The 17,643-nt window shown below is 34.4% G+C and overlaps 1 protein-coding gene and 1 long non-coding RNA gene across 8 annotated transcripts in view; both read right to left on the bottom strand.

The window, feature by feature from the left end:
• LOC106880133 (uncharacterized) overlaps positions 1 to 17,643 on the bottom strand; it is a 208,078-nt gene that overhangs the window by 51,035 nt on the left and 139,400 nt on the right. For 5 of the 7 annotated variants that reach the window (XM_052965614.1, XM_014929956.2, XM_014929957.2 and 2 more), the window contains one exon: positions 15,539 to 15,610. In XM_052965614.1, the coding sequence (XP_052821574.1) occupies positions 15,539 to 15,610 (72 nt within the window). The remainder of the gene's footprint in view (positions 1 to 15,538; positions 15,611 to 17,643) is intronic. The other 2 variants (XM_052965612.1, XM_052965613.1) reach the window with 1 other exon arrangement.
• LOC128247029 (uncharacterized) lies at positions 231 to 5,426 on the bottom strand. The gene is made up of 2 exons (XR_008263439.1): positions 1,104 to 5,426; positions 231 to 516 (listed from the first exon to the last, which is right to left on the bottom strand). It is a non-coding gene; the product is annotated as an uncharacterized LOC128247029 (long non-coding RNA).

The following is a 17,643-nucleotide window of genomic DNA, read 5'->3' as shown; positions in this document are numbered from 1 at the left end:
TATATATATATATATATATATATATATATATATATATGCATACACACACACTAGCTTGCAATAATTAAAACCAATTTTTTTTCCTGTTTCTATTTTCACACAAGACTTCTTTTCTTCTATAATGATAATGTTTCACACAGATACACTTCTCTGTCATTAATCAAAAGTTTAGTTTTATCTTGATTATAGAGGAAATAGAAATTCAAAAATGCCTTTTGATAACAACTAAGGTTTTCTTATTCATTTATTTATCATTAAATTTTTTCTTTGTCTTTTCCTTGACACTTTTTACTCACATTAATCAGTAAAAATACATTCTCAGAATTTAACTTAATTCTTAAACAAAAATGTTACACGTCTGCCTATGACGGAGATATCACAAGAAGAAGTTCTGCAGCAAATACCATCATAGCAAACCAAACATTTAGAGAAATTCTAGCCATCATATACCCACATCAAGTCATATGGTATTTGAAAAAAGGTTGGTCTCTGTATTGAGGCTGTAAGGTGGAGACACTGTTCAGATAATAAAAGAAAAAAAAAAAGGAAAAATTTTGTTTTATCTCCTCTAATTCATGGAACTTTATAAATATAACTATATACAATATAATGTTTTAAGTAGATACAAATGTGTTATATAAGGTAAGTAGGATATTTTTTGAAGTTGATGTCTTTCCTAAGGACATTCATCAGTAAATGTAACTGAAGTGAAGCAGCTTCCCTCTAGCAGGAACTGAAATATATCTGTTTCAAGTCTGATATAGGCTTACCTGTTGCTTCACCCACATTGCCACTGCAATATAATAGCTTATGTGTTTCTCTTGAGGAGGCAATCAGGCCAATTTCCTGAGGAGGGTAGGATACTGATGGTGTTTTGTATTTTATCTTGGTGAGATTTCACTTCAGATGGACTGGTATACTGCAAGGTATTTTATTTAGCCAAAAGCTTTAATTTTCCAGTCAATTCATTGCTTCACAATAAAATATCAGATATATTCTCTGATCAGTTCTTCTTCATACAATAACAATGGAATAATAGAGTAATTAACAACCACCACCGCCACCAACAACAAGTGGAATGTCTTACAGAAAATTATAAATACCTCTTGAATAGCAACTAATGTCTGCAATTCCAGTGTATTGTTCAAGAGAGTGATAAGTGCTTTGTTGTTTTTAACAGATTCAATTTCAACTTCAATAGAATGTGGGTCTGAGAATGTCTAAGAGGAAGATACCTGTAGGTGGATGGTTAACTTATTTTGAGAAAAGGTGAGGGGGAGGGAGCAGAGAAAAATAAAAGAAAAAATAAAAGCCAGTTTAGTCTAAAATGAAATGCTAAGCTATATCAGAACTAAACCATTTGCAGTATGCAAATGACTCCAACAGCTGTTGCTTGAGAATATAATAGAAACGAGTTGAAGATTCAATTTACTTAAGCACAGTAGTACTTCAGCATGATTTTAACAGACACTGGTTAAAAATCTCCTGAAGCACTGACATGACTTTACATTATTATCGCTGTAATTATTATCATTCTTTTTTTTTTGTTTGGTTTCAACAGCTTCTTTCTTCCTTCCATGTTTTTTCTCTCATTTTTTTCTTTTATACACAATACTAAAATATTGATTTATTTTGACTAAGCACAAAGTCGACATTTGCAAGTAAAAAAAAAAAATTTAAAAAAAGAGCAATGGGGATTTAGACAGTGGATTAAACTGACTCCAGTACAATGCTTTACTATAACTTTATTACTTGTTCTATATTCCAGTATATTATTTTGTTGGATTTGGTTAAGTGTCAAAAATTGACCTATCCAGGATTTGAACCAGACTATATATAAAACATAAAAGAACAAATCCTGTAAAATTCTAAGGACAGGTGTATAATGTAAGCAGTTTTGTCATGGAATAGCCATGTAATAAGCATGCAAAGCTGTTAAATTCACTTTAAGTTTTGTGCCTTGAAGTAGTGTAATATTCATTGTCCATCTGTGACCTAGCCACTGACACACAACTTCACTGCAACATCTGGAACTGTGTCGATACCAGGTTCAAGCTGTCCAACAGAAATTTTGACACTTCATGAAATAAATTTAAATTTTAAGTGAATTTAACAGCCTTGTGTCTGATCAAATAGCTGTGGTTGCTTTCGTTTCAATATGTGGTCTCAGATCAAGTCACAAGTGACACAACTCCGAAATATATAATTTTAGAAAATTTCTAACAGATCACACGGGTACAAATACTGAAATCTGAATAATAACCGTTTCAAATTTTGGCACAGAGCTACCTGTTTCTGAGGAGAAGGGGAAGTCAATTATATTGACTCCAGTGCTTGACTGGTACTTATTTTAACAACACTAAAAGGATGAAAAGCAAAGTCAACCTTGACAGAACTTGAACTCAGAATGTAAAGCTAGGAGAAATATCATTAAACATTTTGTCCAATGTGATAACAATTCTACTAGCTCACCACCATAATAATAATAATAATAATAATAATAATAATAAATATTGATCACCATCATCATTTAATGTCCATTTTTTCCATGCTTGCATGGGTCAGATGGAATCTGATGAGGCAGATTCTTCATGGTCAGATACCTTTCTTGTTGCCAAGTAAACTGAAAAAATTTCTCCATGGCCAGACATGATTTTCATAGAAGAAACAAACAACAACATGACAGCAATCCTCATTCACAACCATCATGTGATGGCAAGGCAAAGGTACACATAAATACAAAAAAACCCGCATACATGTGTGACAGGCTTCTTTCAGTTTCCATCTGCCAAATCCACTCACAAGGCTTTGATCAACTCAGGACCACAATAGAAGACACAGTGGGACTGGACACAAAGCTGAAAAGCAAATTTCTAAATCATACAGTTACACTTGAAAGTCAGTTATTGTCCAGCAGATGACAGTCAGAACCAAGATTCAGTTGCAATGGCAATGCAGACCAAAATGATTACATTGTGGACTCTGGTTTAAATCTGACTGGTGGAATAATTTCAGACTCCTAAGGAATTGTTCTTGGCACTGCAAACTAGTAAATCACTTGTCAATTTTATAGTGCTAGTTGTTTTGATTCTAATTATAGCTAGGAGAGGGCCACTTATAAATTCAGTATTTTAGTTGTGAACCACACAATTCTATTGAGAGAGTATAAGGAACTGTTGACCACTTACTTGCCTTGAAGGTACTTTCAAATAAAAATTTCTTAACCAAAAGGGTCTTTTAAAAACCAGGTCTTAACCAAAAGTGTCTTTTAAAAACCAGATGGAATAAATCTTTCCCTGGATAAAGAAAGGTTTATTCCATCACCAATTTCCCTAAACCAAAAGATTCTTTTAAGGACCTGGTCTTATACCAAAGATCATGTTTTGCAGTACAGAAACCCCATTGAAACATCATAGCTAAACACAGGATCTTGTTTTCTTTCTCCAAATAAGGGACAAATTTAGGTTGAATGTGAATTTTCTGCAAACATTATTCAGTAAGTATATCACCTTGTTACTTTCCTTAGCTCACTTTTTAAAATAATACAAATTATTACTGGTTAGAACTCTTTGTTTTGACTGATTTCTCCAAAAGTGAAATCTCTATCCACTGACCAAACAGGCCTGAATTTCAGTTTCACTGACAAGGCCCAATAAGACCAAAAAACATGCTTATAGCTGTTACCATGCTTAGTAACAAAGATCAGATTTTCTCCCCCTCAAACATTATCATCATCTTATGTCCACTTTCCATGCTGGCATTGGTTGTAGAGGTTGTCATGGTCCAAGTCACTTCTTATTGGAAGCTGAAAATGACTGGTATTCATGTCATTTTGGTAAATGACTGGTATTCATGTCATGGTATCCATAGACAGGTATTCATGTCATTTGGCTTGATTTCTACAGCTGAAGATCCTACTTTACATCAAAACTTTTACAGTGTACTGGGTATGTTTTCCTGTGGTACCAACACTAAAGAGGTTGAATAAAAGGGATCTCAGAACCCTACACATTCTCTGCTCATTCGCCAACCACTTTACAGTGTGGTACCAGTAACAGAGAGATTGCCTCACTCACCAGGTTACTCATGAGGGTGCATGATTAGTTGGCTTTCTGTTGTGGCACCATTACATGAGAGGTAGTGCTTTGTACACAGGACAATGTAAAGAGTACTTAGCCAAAGCACAGAGATCACTGGGGTGGGGGGATGGTGTAGATCAATACCAGCAGCAAGGCCAGAAGTGGGTGAGGGGAGCAATTGTGTAAGTGCAGAGAGTACTTAATTACCTAGGGTGTATTCAAATTGATATTTTCATGACATTAATTCTTAGTTTCTCAAAATTATTTCCCCTTTTTCCACAAGAACAGCTAACAGTAAGTACTAGGTTATGTTTCATTCTTTCTTCAACTAAATGACATAATTCAACTAATTGAGAATGTTTTTACGTACATCATTCTGTACATCACTCTATACCTAATTTATCTAAATTAATATCACCTTTTGAGCGTTGGGCCTCGTGGAGGCAAAGTGGCTGAGTTCCTTTAAAGCGTTGGGCCTCACAGAGGCAAAGTGGCCAAGTTCCTTTCGAGCATTGGGCCTCATAGAGGCAAAGAGGCCAAGTTCCTTTCAAGTGTTGAGCCACATGGAGGCAATGACCAAGACCTTTGGCATTATGTCGTGCTTGAGTAGAAGACCCATCAAGCTGAGCAAAATCGCAATTGTGGCAGATACCGATGTCACACAAATGGCACCCATGCTAGTGAGATGTAAAAGCACCCCAAGTCATGCAAATGGCACCTGTGCTGGTGGCAGATAAAAGCACCCATTACACTCTGAGTGGTTGGTGTCAGGAAGGGCATCCAGCCATAGAAAACCATGCTAAATCAGACTGGAGTCTGGTGCAGCCTTCCAGCATGCCAGCCCGGTCAAACTGTCCAACCCATGCTAGCATGGACAACGGACATTAAATGATGATGTTGATGATGATGGTCTACTTTGGTAATCACCCTTAGATAGTTTATTTTTCTGAAACAAAAATACCATAGCTAACATTCCCAGCAGCTTTTGTACAGATTTTTGACAGCCAAGTAAACTAAGATATGTAAGAATAAATACATTACTTAAAAATACAATAGTAACCATTGAGGATTTAAACTCTCTTGTGATCTGACAACACACCAGTTGATTAGCCTATTTCCATGCTCTCAGTCAGTGGGGGATATTAAATACCAATAACTATACATTGGATACCATTGACTAATCACATTAAGTGTTTTCCAACCAGGGGGCAGCAAATCCATAGTAAATAGTCTTGGCATAGTGATAAAATAATAATAAAGATGATGATAGTAATAATAATATTTTTAAAGTTCTGAAAGTAAATTAGCTAAGATATTAAGATATATAACTTTGGGGTACCAACATTAAAGAAAACTAGAAAATGTGAAAGTGAATAAATAAAGGAAAATAACATCGAAATACTGCCTTAAACTAATACTATGTGAGAAAATAAAATGTAATCAATAGAATATTGAAGTAAAGAAAATTAATTAGTTGTTGTTGATAAAACATATCTAAAGTCTATGAAAAAAATTAATCAATAAAATTTTAAAAAATAAATTTAGTCAAATTTTTTGTGTGGTTAAGAGAAAAAAATGGAAAAAAACCCTTCCAAAAAACGTTAAAATAATAGTAAAATGAACAGTTCCTTTTAATACAGAGATAATTAGATGTTTCAAAGACTTAAGTTTCCTTTCATATCCTCAAAATGCAATAGCCATAACTTTTGAACAATTAAGAGTCATTAATTCTTCTACTAAATAGTGCCATTAACTGAGAAACAGGAAAAAGAGGATCAAGCATTTTAACAATAAGAGAGGCAATTAAAGAATTTTATGATTTAAGTTGATTAACCTTTAACAGGTCAAATTTGCAAGTGTTTTAATGGAAATTTAAATAATTGTAGCATGATTTTGAAAAGAAAAACAAATTGAAAATAGAAAAGTGAAAAAAGAGAATGAAAAATAAAATTGAACATGCTCTTGGCATCATTTTACCAAATAGAATATGTATTGCTAAGGATGAAATTCCAATTTGTAAAGAAATTGGATGAGAGATTTCTCAGGCAGTCAACATGGGTGTCATAAATGGAAATTAAATATGGAACAACACATTCTATTCTATATTTCTGATAACTCTTTACTGCCTTTGTCAAGCTAGAGTCGAGCTTTTTATATCATTTGAAATATATTAGCCCAGCAGTTAATTAAAAAATGTGAATGAATATTTTATAAGAACTATTACAGTCATATACAAAAGTTTGTCTGAAATGTTAAATGAAGTCATTGATATAAATTCCAGATTCATTTATTCGGTTGCCATCAAATTATTCATCTATTGGATTCCATGCCAAAAGTTTGTTGAAGCTAGACTGAGGTTCTCCTACAGTTTCTTCCAGTGTAGCCTTTCATCATGGCTGGCAATGTTGGTGTACTCATTGTGAAGAATACAGTGTAAAATGGTTGGATACTAAAGTACAGACAATAGACAAGTGAGACTTGTGATTGATATAATTTAATTTAAAGAGTTCAAATTCTTCTGTGGTCAGCTTTGCTTTTCATCATTCTGGAGCCAACAGAATAAAGTATCAGTCAAGTGTTAGAGTCAATACAAATGACTGTTCCCTCCCTCAAAACTTTTGGCCATGTTCCAATGTAAGAAATCGTTTTGATTTAACTTTTTTAATGAGGCGGATGAGCTTGGCTTTCAAACAAGTATCTCAATTCTAAGCAGAGTTTCATAGAGGCACAACCTTATATCAATTTCAGTCAACAGTTTTGCATGGAATTTATTTGTGGTTACCAAACACAATGAATAAATGGCAACAACAAAAGGCTCTCCACACATCATCTAGACATTTTACTACATTAAATTGGTTGCAATTACTTTAAAATTCCAGAGTTTTTGCAAACCTCACTATGCAATTTCTCTTGTATGCCCCTCGAGGTAACAGACTTTGGTTTGAGAACCCCTGCTATGCAACAAGACTGCCAAGTAGTTTGGTCTCATTTCCTCATGCCAGATCATACCAGGAATATCAGAGTGTATAAAAAAAACCTGAGCAACATTTCATTTGGACTAAAATATACAGTATGAATAATGGCAGAGTTCTTGAATTAAATTCTTTAACTGATAAGTATGTTTATGACAAAGCAACTGGTGGGTACAATACTGAACTCAAAACTTCCATTGAACAAAGACTATGGAGGAAAAGAAGTATTGTTCTTTTTGTTCCAGCCAATGATGCATATCCTTACTGGAGCACTGCAATTTTGCAATAGAAACCTTTACAGAAGAACTTTCAAAACACCAACATACTATGGAGATAGATTGTATTTAACATGCCTATCAATTGTGGCTGCCTTTCAATATAATACATATATGTAGGAAAGTAACCTAGCATATCCAAGGATATCTCCATGTGCCTGAATTGATAAACATTTGTATTATGCATCTACACATGTGCAACCCTAAGTAAGATTACCAAAACTAAAGTTCAACGTAAAGAATTAAAAAACTTATAACATTAGCCCATTTAAAATAATAGTGAAGAAAAAAAAAAAAGTACATTAGCATCCTTTGGTTTTAAAGACACAAGCATGGCTGTGTAGTTATGAAACCGACTTTGTAACTATATGGTTTTGGGTTCAAACCTACTATATGGCACCTTGGGCAAGCAGCTTCTACTATGCCCTCGGGCCAACAGATGCCTTGTGAGTGAATTTGGTAGTGTGGAAGAGTGTGTATAAGTACATATGCATGTGTGCATGTCTTTGTTGTTTGTCTCCCCTCCCCACAACACCACCTGACAAACTGTGTTGATTTGTTTACATTCCTATATCTTAGAGATTTGGCAAAAAACCCCCCCCAAAAAACAAAGACTTTAAAAAGCAAATGAGTACTGGGGGCAATTTGTTCAACAAAACCTTTCAAAGCAGTGCCCCAGCATGGCCGCAGTCCAGTGACTGAAGTAAGTAAAAAAAAAGACACAAATATTGATATCTAAAAAGTCTTAGATTAAATAAACAAGGAAGTTTTCCCTATCACCTGTTCTTTTGTCTTGCCAACAAAAGTTTGCTTTCTTCAACAAAACTGTTGTGACCTATTTATAAACAGCACCTATTCAATGACTAATCTAGTACACTGACCTGATTGTAACTACACCTTGTCAAGCAACAAACATGATTCTCCAAACTGACCCATATTTTATACTAACTATTGATCACTTTATCATCGGGCCTTATGTCAAGCTGAACAACTACTTAATTAGAATTTTAATGTTTGCTAGTTTGTAGTTACTGCTTGTTAGCATTGACTGTGGTATATTCCATTCAACAATGGAGTTTATTTGCATAATAATTAGGATAGCATTAACGGTAAATGTATCTTCTTATTCATTTGCTATTTCAAGTACTACTGCACGAGGGAGTCTTAACAAAATCACTCAACCTTTTAAAAGTAGCAGTCAAAATACCTCATACTGCTTGAACGATGCATTAGATAATACAGTCCTAGCTATTCCTAAATATAAAACGGAATGGCAAAAGCTTGAATGCTTTTGACTACACGTTTGCTTAATCAGGGGTGACATCAGGCTAAACGACAACTACTGCAACAGGAGCTAATCTCAATATACAAGGGATACAACCCTAATAAACATATTGTTTGGAGTCCTCAAAAGATAAGAAAAAAGAAAAAAATTGTGCTTCCCAACCATGTGGTTTCAGGTTTGGTCCCATTAGCCTTATAGCCTTCTACTATAGCCTGATCAATACCTTGTGAATGAAATTAATAAGGGGAAACTGTGCAAAAGCCCATTGCGTGTGTATGTCTGTCTGTCTATGTCTTTTATTGACATCATTTAAAAATAATTGGTACTTTAGTTTATGTATTTAACAGTGGTTTGATTAATAGTGAGCAGCAAGATGATGTACCAGTCTTTAAAATAAATACTTGGATAATGTAGTCCCACAAACTATGTGTATCTGGGACAACATTATTCAATGCATCAAACATTTCCAGACAGTTGAGTACAAATTAGCCCTTTTGTAACAATATTTCTAATGAAATACACTGTCAGTTTTAATCGATTTTAAAATTAATGAATTAAGTAAAATAACTTTGTTATTATTAAGATGGTGTTTGGAACATAACTTAACATAAAACTTTGACAGAAGGTTTATTTTAGATCACTTGAGAACAGAAAGTTTGTATCACAGAACCAGGGTATTCTCAGGCAAGTTGGCATCAAGAGTTTAGTGAGCTTTAGTTTCTGATTCTAGCAGGCTGAGCAACAATGTATAGTGGTTCTCAAGTCGGGTCTATAAGATAGTAAGTTGGGGATCTGTAGTAGTATGTCATGTAATTTATTGCAAGAAACAGCTATGTTTCTTTCTAAACCTACACAAGTTAATGTTTGAATAACAAAATAGGAATTTTGAAAGAAGTATCTATAAAACTAGTCTTTAAACATCAAATGGCTATAGGGCTCTACCAGAATAGAAGAGTACTCAAAGGGGTCCATAGAGAAAAAAAATGATTGAAAGCCACTGATGTAGAGGCTCCCTTGATGGCTTTGATCTGTAAGCAGCTACACCACAGGAGGAATAGCTGTAAGTAGCAGCAGTAATATGATTGACGAATGTCTGACCTAGCTTGTAGTATTGAGTTCAGGCCTTTCTGAAAGAAGTGATAATAATAAGGTGTTCCTTAATTCACAATTCTATAAGCATCACTCCAAAGTGGAATTAAAAATGTATAGATGCTTAGTAACAACAATGCAAAATCTAACACAAAATCTATTACACAGTAAGATTATAATTTTTCAGACTATTAAATCTCATCTTTAGACATAAAAGATTATTCAATATTTCCATAAAGATTGACGTTAATAGTCCAAAAATTATAATCTTGTTAACAACAATTCATCTTAAAACATTTAGACAGAATTGTGTAGTGTTCCATGGCAAGAAGCTTAAATAATCTAAATCATTCATGCTTATGTTGTTGTTGTTATTATCATTATTATTATGTAAGGTGGTGAGCTGGCAGAATCATTCCCATGCTAAGTGAAATGCTGAGCGGTATTTCATCTGCTGCTACGTTCTGAGTTCAAATTCAACTGGGGTTGACTTTGCTTTTCATCCTGTTGGGTTCAATAAATTAAGTATCAGTTGAACACTAGGACCAGTCGGGCGGTACTGGCATCGACCACGCTCGAATGGTGCTTTTTATGTGTCTCCGGCATGGGGCCAGTCAGGCGGCACTGGCATCAACCATGCTCGAATGGTGTGTGTGTGTGTGTGTGTGTGTATACATATATAGTAAGTAGTTAATTAAAGCTTGGATATACACCTGCTAGTCTGCTAATTAAAGCACATTCACTTTCTATGGTTACCTGATATATAAAAAATAAACTGTATTCATTCCATGTCATTCGAAACCACGAAACTCATGGGCAACCACCTGCAAGCAAATAATGACATGCTGTATAATTGACCAAATGAAACTGAGCTTATTGAATGAGGTACCTTTTGAAAAGTCACCTGACTTATCTGCACCATAACCAGTTGTCTAGCATCTCACCTGTGAGGGATTGATGCAAGATGGGTCAAAACGATCATTGTAATTAATAAAGTATCTTGTGAATTCCATTTTGCTTCTCTCGTGTGCTTTATATATATATATATAGGTGCAGGAGTGGCTGTGTGGCAAGTAGCTTGCTTACCAACCACATGGTTCCAGGTTCAGTCCCACTGCGAGGCACCTTGGGTAAGTGTCTTCTACTATAGCCTCAGGCTGACCAAAGCCTTGTGAGTGGATTTGGTAGACGGAAACTGAAAGAAGCCTGTCGTATATGTGTGTGTGTGTTTCTCCAACATCACTTGACTACTGATGTTGATGTGTTTACAGCCCCGTAACTTAGCGGTTTGGCAAAAGAGACTGATAGAATAAGTACTAAGCTTACAAAGAAAAATTTCTGCAATCGATTTGACTAAAGGCAGTGCTCCAGCATGGTTGCAGTTAAATGACTGAAACAAATGAAAGAATAAAAGAACATATATATATATATATATATAAGATGGTAGAGTGACAAGAAGAGCCCTAGGCTAAAGGTTTTTCAGTATTTAGTTTTACTCCTCTATATTTTGAGTCCAAATTCTTCTCAGAAACAGTAGGTAACTTGGTTTCGCTTTCCTCTTACCAGGAGATGAAATAAATAGTAGTGATATGTTGAAGAACAGTTACTTAAGTAAATCCCTCTTCTACGAATTTTCAGCTCTGTTTCAGTATCAGAAATGATAATTATTATTAGAATGATAGATTGGCAGATTCATTAGAGCAGCAGACAAAATACCTTCCAACACTCATTCTAACCCTTTATGTCCAGAGTTCAAATCTTGGCAGGACCAACATTGCCTTTGATCCTTTCAAGGTAAATTAAGTATCAGTGATGCACTGAGATCGATAAGATAAAACCAAGCACTGAAGTTGAGCGTATTGACTAATAACCTCCCTTGAAAGATGATGACCTTGTGTCTAAATTGCAAATCATTATTATTATTATTCCTATCATCTTGTTCCTCCACATCATAACAGTCACAGCAATGATGAGTTGGTGGTAGTGTGAGGAACTGAAGTCTTGATTGGATTCTATAGTTCAGTTTCAATTTAATCAAATGATAAGAATAATTACTGTAATAAAGAACCTCAGCTTCCCCTACCCTACACACCGGACCTCTCCATCCCAACAGCTCTAATTAAGAACGTCATTACAAGTATTTATTTTCACAGAAATACTTTATTATTTTGTTACTTTTGCTTCATCAACTGAAGTTGATTGTGTCATTTCATAGACAATTTTGCTGTAGTAGTAACAAATAGACAGATAGATAGATACATAAAATCAAATAACCAAGCGACAGTATTATTGCAGTCATTTCTACCTTGCTATACAGCCACATATCAAAAGCTATTATTTAATGACTATTTGGTATACAAATCAAACAGTCATTAATAAACAAACATACACAATACATCTTATAATAAAAACATTAAAAAACAAACAGATAGACGAAACAAAAACCGGAAAAAAAAAATTGGTATAAGGTAAGAGTGAAAAATTTTTAATGATGAGAAATAAATTAACCCATCCTTAGTAGAGCAAGAAAACTATGAACGATCAGACAAAATAGAAAAATAAAATAAAATTAAAATTAAAATAAAGGAAAAAAAAACCCAGAAAGCCATCAGACCAATTCAATCAGCTAGTTATCCGTGTAGAAACAGACAGAACAGGAGGGTATTGTGCATACTAAATACAATAAGTTAGATGAAAGGTGAAGATAATAATTTTCTACACTCATAAAAAGGAATTGAAATCAATACACAATTAGAATTGTGACAATGGCGGGAATAGGTGATGACTTTGATGGGGGGAGATGTGGAATCGGTTTTCCTTTTTGTTTTTGATTTTTTTTATCACATTAAAATAATGTTGCAGTTCTATTTATGTAGACTTTACTAAAAAAGAATTTCATTTAATGTCCTTTAACAAATAAATAAATAAATAAATAAAAATATATAAAAACCAAAGAGTCAGTTACAGCAAACTGAATCAATAAGATCAGATGGAAAACTGACTGAAAGGTTGACAGTTCATACCAAGTCAACTGATGCTGTCTGTGTCCATCACTGCCATCACTCACCAGTTATTTCGTAAACTGTGTGAGAGCACAATATCATTAACGAAATTATAATAATCTTGTCTTATACAGGCATAAGCCCATACATTCTGAGAGCAAGAAAGAGAGAGAGGATAATTAACTTAAATGGCTTTCCAGACCAACATTACTTCATTGAGAAATGAATATGTATTAGTTTTAGACTTTTATTTTCTTTAAATTAAGATTGTTTTTGTTTTTTTACCATATTTCCTTATTCACTTTTTTGATACCAACCTACTGAAGGCTGCCTCTGGTTCTATGACATAAACTTACAGTTTTAAAGTGACCTAAATTAAAATATTCCATCAATATTTTATGTATATTTATTCCAAACACCAGCATAACAATCATTTTACTAAATTCTTCATTATTTTAAAAATTAATTGAAGCAAAGATGGTGTAGTTCAAGGAAATACAGTAACAAAAAAAGTTTAATCCTAGCCCTGAGTCAATCAAGATGATGAATCAGGACATGATTAAATGATGTCCAAATTACTAAAGTAAACTAGATATCAGCAATAAAGAAAAAAAAAATTTAAATCATCATCATCATCATTTAATGTCCGCTTTCCATGCTGGCATGGGTTGGACGATTTGACTGAGGACTGGCGAACCAGATGGCTGCACCAGGCTCCAATCTGATCTGGCAGAGTTTCTACAGCTGGATGCCCTTCCTAACGCCAACCACTCCGAGAGTGTAGTGGGTGCTTTTACGTGCCACCAGCACGAGGGCCAGTCAGGCGGTACTGGCAACGGCCACGCTCAAATGGTGTTTTTTACGGTGAGGGTTGACAACAGGAAGAACACCCAGCTGTAGAAAACCAGCCTCAACAAAATTTCATCAAACCAATGCAAACATGGAAAAGTGAAATTAAGTGATGTTTATGATGAGACTCAATCAGAACTTCCAGTGAGGGAACAGCGGATTATATTCTCCTCCATATTTGACTAGTACTTTAATTTATTGATCCTGGAAGGATGACAAGCAGAGTTGATCCTGCCAAGATTTGAACTCTAAATGTAAAGGGCCATAACTGAAAACTATAAGTGATTATTCCTATGCTCTAATAATTCAGCCAAGATAATAAACGCTATCCGTGAAAATAATGTAGAGGCATAAAAGAGTAATTCATGTCTGGTAAAATAGATACAAAATTCTAAATGTTCAATCAGTGAAACATCAGAGACAACGTCTCTTTTAATGACAACAACAACAACAGTAACAATTTTTGATCTCAACAACAGTATCCAAGAAGAAATATCCATAAAAGATCTCTCTAGCAAAGATCAATTCTTACTGGCCCTTTACTGAAACATAATTAAGACAGATTATAGCAATCTAGGCAAAACACCAGAGACAAAGAGACAGACTGGGTACAAAGATCATTTCTTTTGATATAAACTAATATATTTTTGACAAGCACTACCTTTTTTTTATCTTTTCTTGAAAATAAATGAGACAAAAAAACTGTGAGATTAAAGTACAGGGTAAGTGACCATGAGTTCATGAGTCATGAGGTGAAACTTTAATGCTATGCCTGTCACATAACTCTACTTGCCATAGTCTGCCTGACTGACAAATAAGTTTGACTCCTACTTTACAAGTATGTGGTCAGTAATAGAAAGGATATAGAGCTGAAGAAGATGTTGCTACAGTTAAAAATAATGCAACCCATGACTGTGTATAAAAATAATGGTTAACAATCAAAATGAAGAAAAATATTCAGTGTCTTCTCGTTTTATGAAAGAAACCTGTTGTATGTGTGAGTGTGTTACTGTCACCTCTTCTTGACATTGTGTGAAAGCTGTATATGAGTGTTACTGTCATGCAAGTGGTGTCCTTCATTTTCGGTCTTCCATGAAAACATCTGGTCATGGGGAAATAATACCTTACCTGGAAACAGGTGAAGGTTGGTGACAAAGAAGGCATCCATCTGTAGAAAAACTGCCCCAACAAAATTCCATGCAAGCATGGAAGAAAAGTGGACATTAAACTAATGATGGTAATGAAATACAGTTTGGATATGCTCTTAGGGCAGGGGTATATAGTTGGCAGAACTAACCTCTAACACACGACAGGATATATCTGATACCCATGAACCAAAGTACAATGAAAATCCTGCTGAGATTTTAAGAGATAGAACAATATACTACAAGGCCCAGTTCTCTGCCAATCCATTTCACTTCTTGCAACGATAATATCAGTTTCTCATATATATTATGGACGTTAGTTATGTTCATATTTTTATAAAGAGCATTAACAGTATAGCTGAATCGAAATGGTTGACACCAAAAAGATGGGAATCAATAAAATTGGCTAAAGAACTAACCAAACAGATCAACAAGCCCTCCCAAGTCACTGATGCTGTGTTGTTTCCACAACAGAGCCAACACTCATTGCTTAACAAGAGTATAATAATGTTTTGTAAGTGTCAGAAGGCTATAAATTTTTGTTGAAAGTATAATCATTTTAACTGATCTCCCAAGTATTTATTGGTACTTATTTTTATTGATCCCTGCAAATATGAAAGGTAAAGTAGATGTGCATAACAACACACAGCAAAATGTTTAAGCCTTCGCTACCATTTAAGCCACTCATATCCGGATTATAGAGTAAAACTTTCGGACAGGTATTTATCATTGGTTCTTCTCTCTTCAAGAAGAGATTTTCTTCTTGAAAATAAATAAATAAAAATATGAAAGTCAAGCTTTCCAGTCTCCCAATATGATGATATTCTAAAAGAATTACTTACCGTTGAACTGTCTGTGATTCTCCAAGACAGTTTCCCGTCTATCACAGCTATCTCTTATTACCGGACTGTCTGCTGAAATTATACAAATAAGTAATTTTCTTTCAGATTGCACCTCAGGACAAATATACTACATACAATATGTAACAACAGTAACTATATAAATGTAATTAAAGAAATTGGTATCATTTGAAGACGAAAGTTTCAACAGTTTGAAATTCTGCTACTTCTGGTATTCTAAAGCAATTAGTTTAATTGCGAAGTTTATCGCTTTTCCTTTTCTTTCTCTCTTTTTTTTTTGTCATCTTTCTTTTTTTTTGTTGTTGCATTCAGTTGAATACAATTGGAGATTTCAAAGACTATCATCCAAAGTGAAATACTAACTTTTTAATAAGGTAATGCTAAAATTGCCATAGGGGGTTCCAATATAAAGATTGCACAGAAGCCCAAGTAATAATTTCAAAATGTTTAACAACCACAACTGAGAAAAAAAATTCTTGGAAATCCTTTATGGTTACCACCAAAGTAAGTATATGCATGTGTGTGTGTGAGTGCATGCGCTGTGTGTATGCTGTATATGTGTGCACATGGATGCAAGTGACTGCAGAGGTGCACATATATGCATATTTACAGAGGTGTTTCTGCAATTCTTAACGTGTATACACATGCAGAAGTGTTTGTTCAATTGTGCATGCATGTGCGCAAATGCACCAGCGTAGCTGTGCATGTATGCAGAAGTGTTTATTTAATTGTGCATGTAGGTACATGTATGCACAAGAGTTTCTGAAATTGTTTAGGTGTGTGCAATTGTGCATGTCTGCAAATATGCACAAGTGTTTGTGCATGTATGCAAAAATTTGTGCATGTGTGTGTGTGTGTATATATGTATATATACATATATATATATATATATATATATATGCATGCGTGTGAATGTGTGGACATGCAAGTATGTGCATATGTCTTTAAAAGTGTGGTGCATCAGAATTAATGTGTGCATGATATTGCCTGAATGTAAGTGTGTGAGTGTCTCTATGTGCACATTCATGTATATTTGTGCACTGTTTCTGTGTATGCACATCTGTATGTGCACATCCATGCACATCTGTGTGTATGCGTGTCTATCTATAATTCTTTATCTGTAGGTCTGTCTGTTTTATCAATACTCAAATAAGAAAGTAGAAGACGACATCAAAATCATCAAAAGCACTTTTTCCTATTTCTTCTACTCTACTATTGCAATAACTTCAAAGTCCAGGAGGAGGAGAAGGAAGAGTAAGAGGATGGAGGAAGAGAGGGAGTGGGGGGAAGAAGGGGATGGAGAGGCAAAAACAATAATCAATAGACAGACTATATTTCCTTATCCTTTGTTCACTGACCATCAATATTGTTTCTGCTGCAAGTAATCTCTAGTTCTCTTTAGATAATCTCCTTTCCAGCATCTAGCGGAATAACTACAAGATGCTAAAGACAGAAAGTAAGAGGGGGAAAGTGAGAGAGAGAGAGAGAGATAGATAGATAGAGAGAGAGAGATATGAGAAGAGGAAGACGAGGTAAAAAAGGGTAAATGAAATAAATTAGTTTCAATCTTCTTTTAGAAGAATAGCAAATAATAATTCAGCTGGAGATGTTTAGAGAAAATATAGTTAGGATTTTTATTGTATTTTCATCTTTTTTTGTTTGTTTGTGAGTGTGTAAGTGTGTGTGTGTGTGATGGTATTTTTAAAAAGAACCTCTTTCTTAAAGGCTCTTTAAATTTGTTGTTGTTCGTTAATAATTTGCATGTAGCTCATATTTTACAATGTTTCGTAATAATTTAGTTATCTTCCAAAATATCCATGATTATCAAAGTTTTGGCTGTTGTTGTTTTGCTGTCAAAAATATGTGTATGTGTAAGTGACAATATGTGATTGTGTATATGTGTATGTGTGACACAATATGTGATTGTGTATATGTGTGCATGACAATGTGTTATTGTGTATATGTGTGTGAATGACAGAATGCGTGATTGTGTGCATGTGCAAGTGTATACACATGCTAATGTATTTATGCACATGCATGTATGTGTCTGCGTTGCTCAACATTTTACACATTTAAATAATTCATTT

Source organism: Octopus bimaculoides, chromosome 2 (genome assembly GCF_001194135.2).
Source record: "Octopus bimaculoides isolate UCB-OBI-ISO-001 chromosome 2, ASM119413v2, whole genome shotgun sequence".
NCBI lineage: Eukaryota > Metazoa > Mollusca > Cephalopoda > Octopoda > Octopodidae > Octopus > Octopus bimaculoides.
This window is presented reverse-complemented; position numbering and strand designations above follow the sequence as displayed.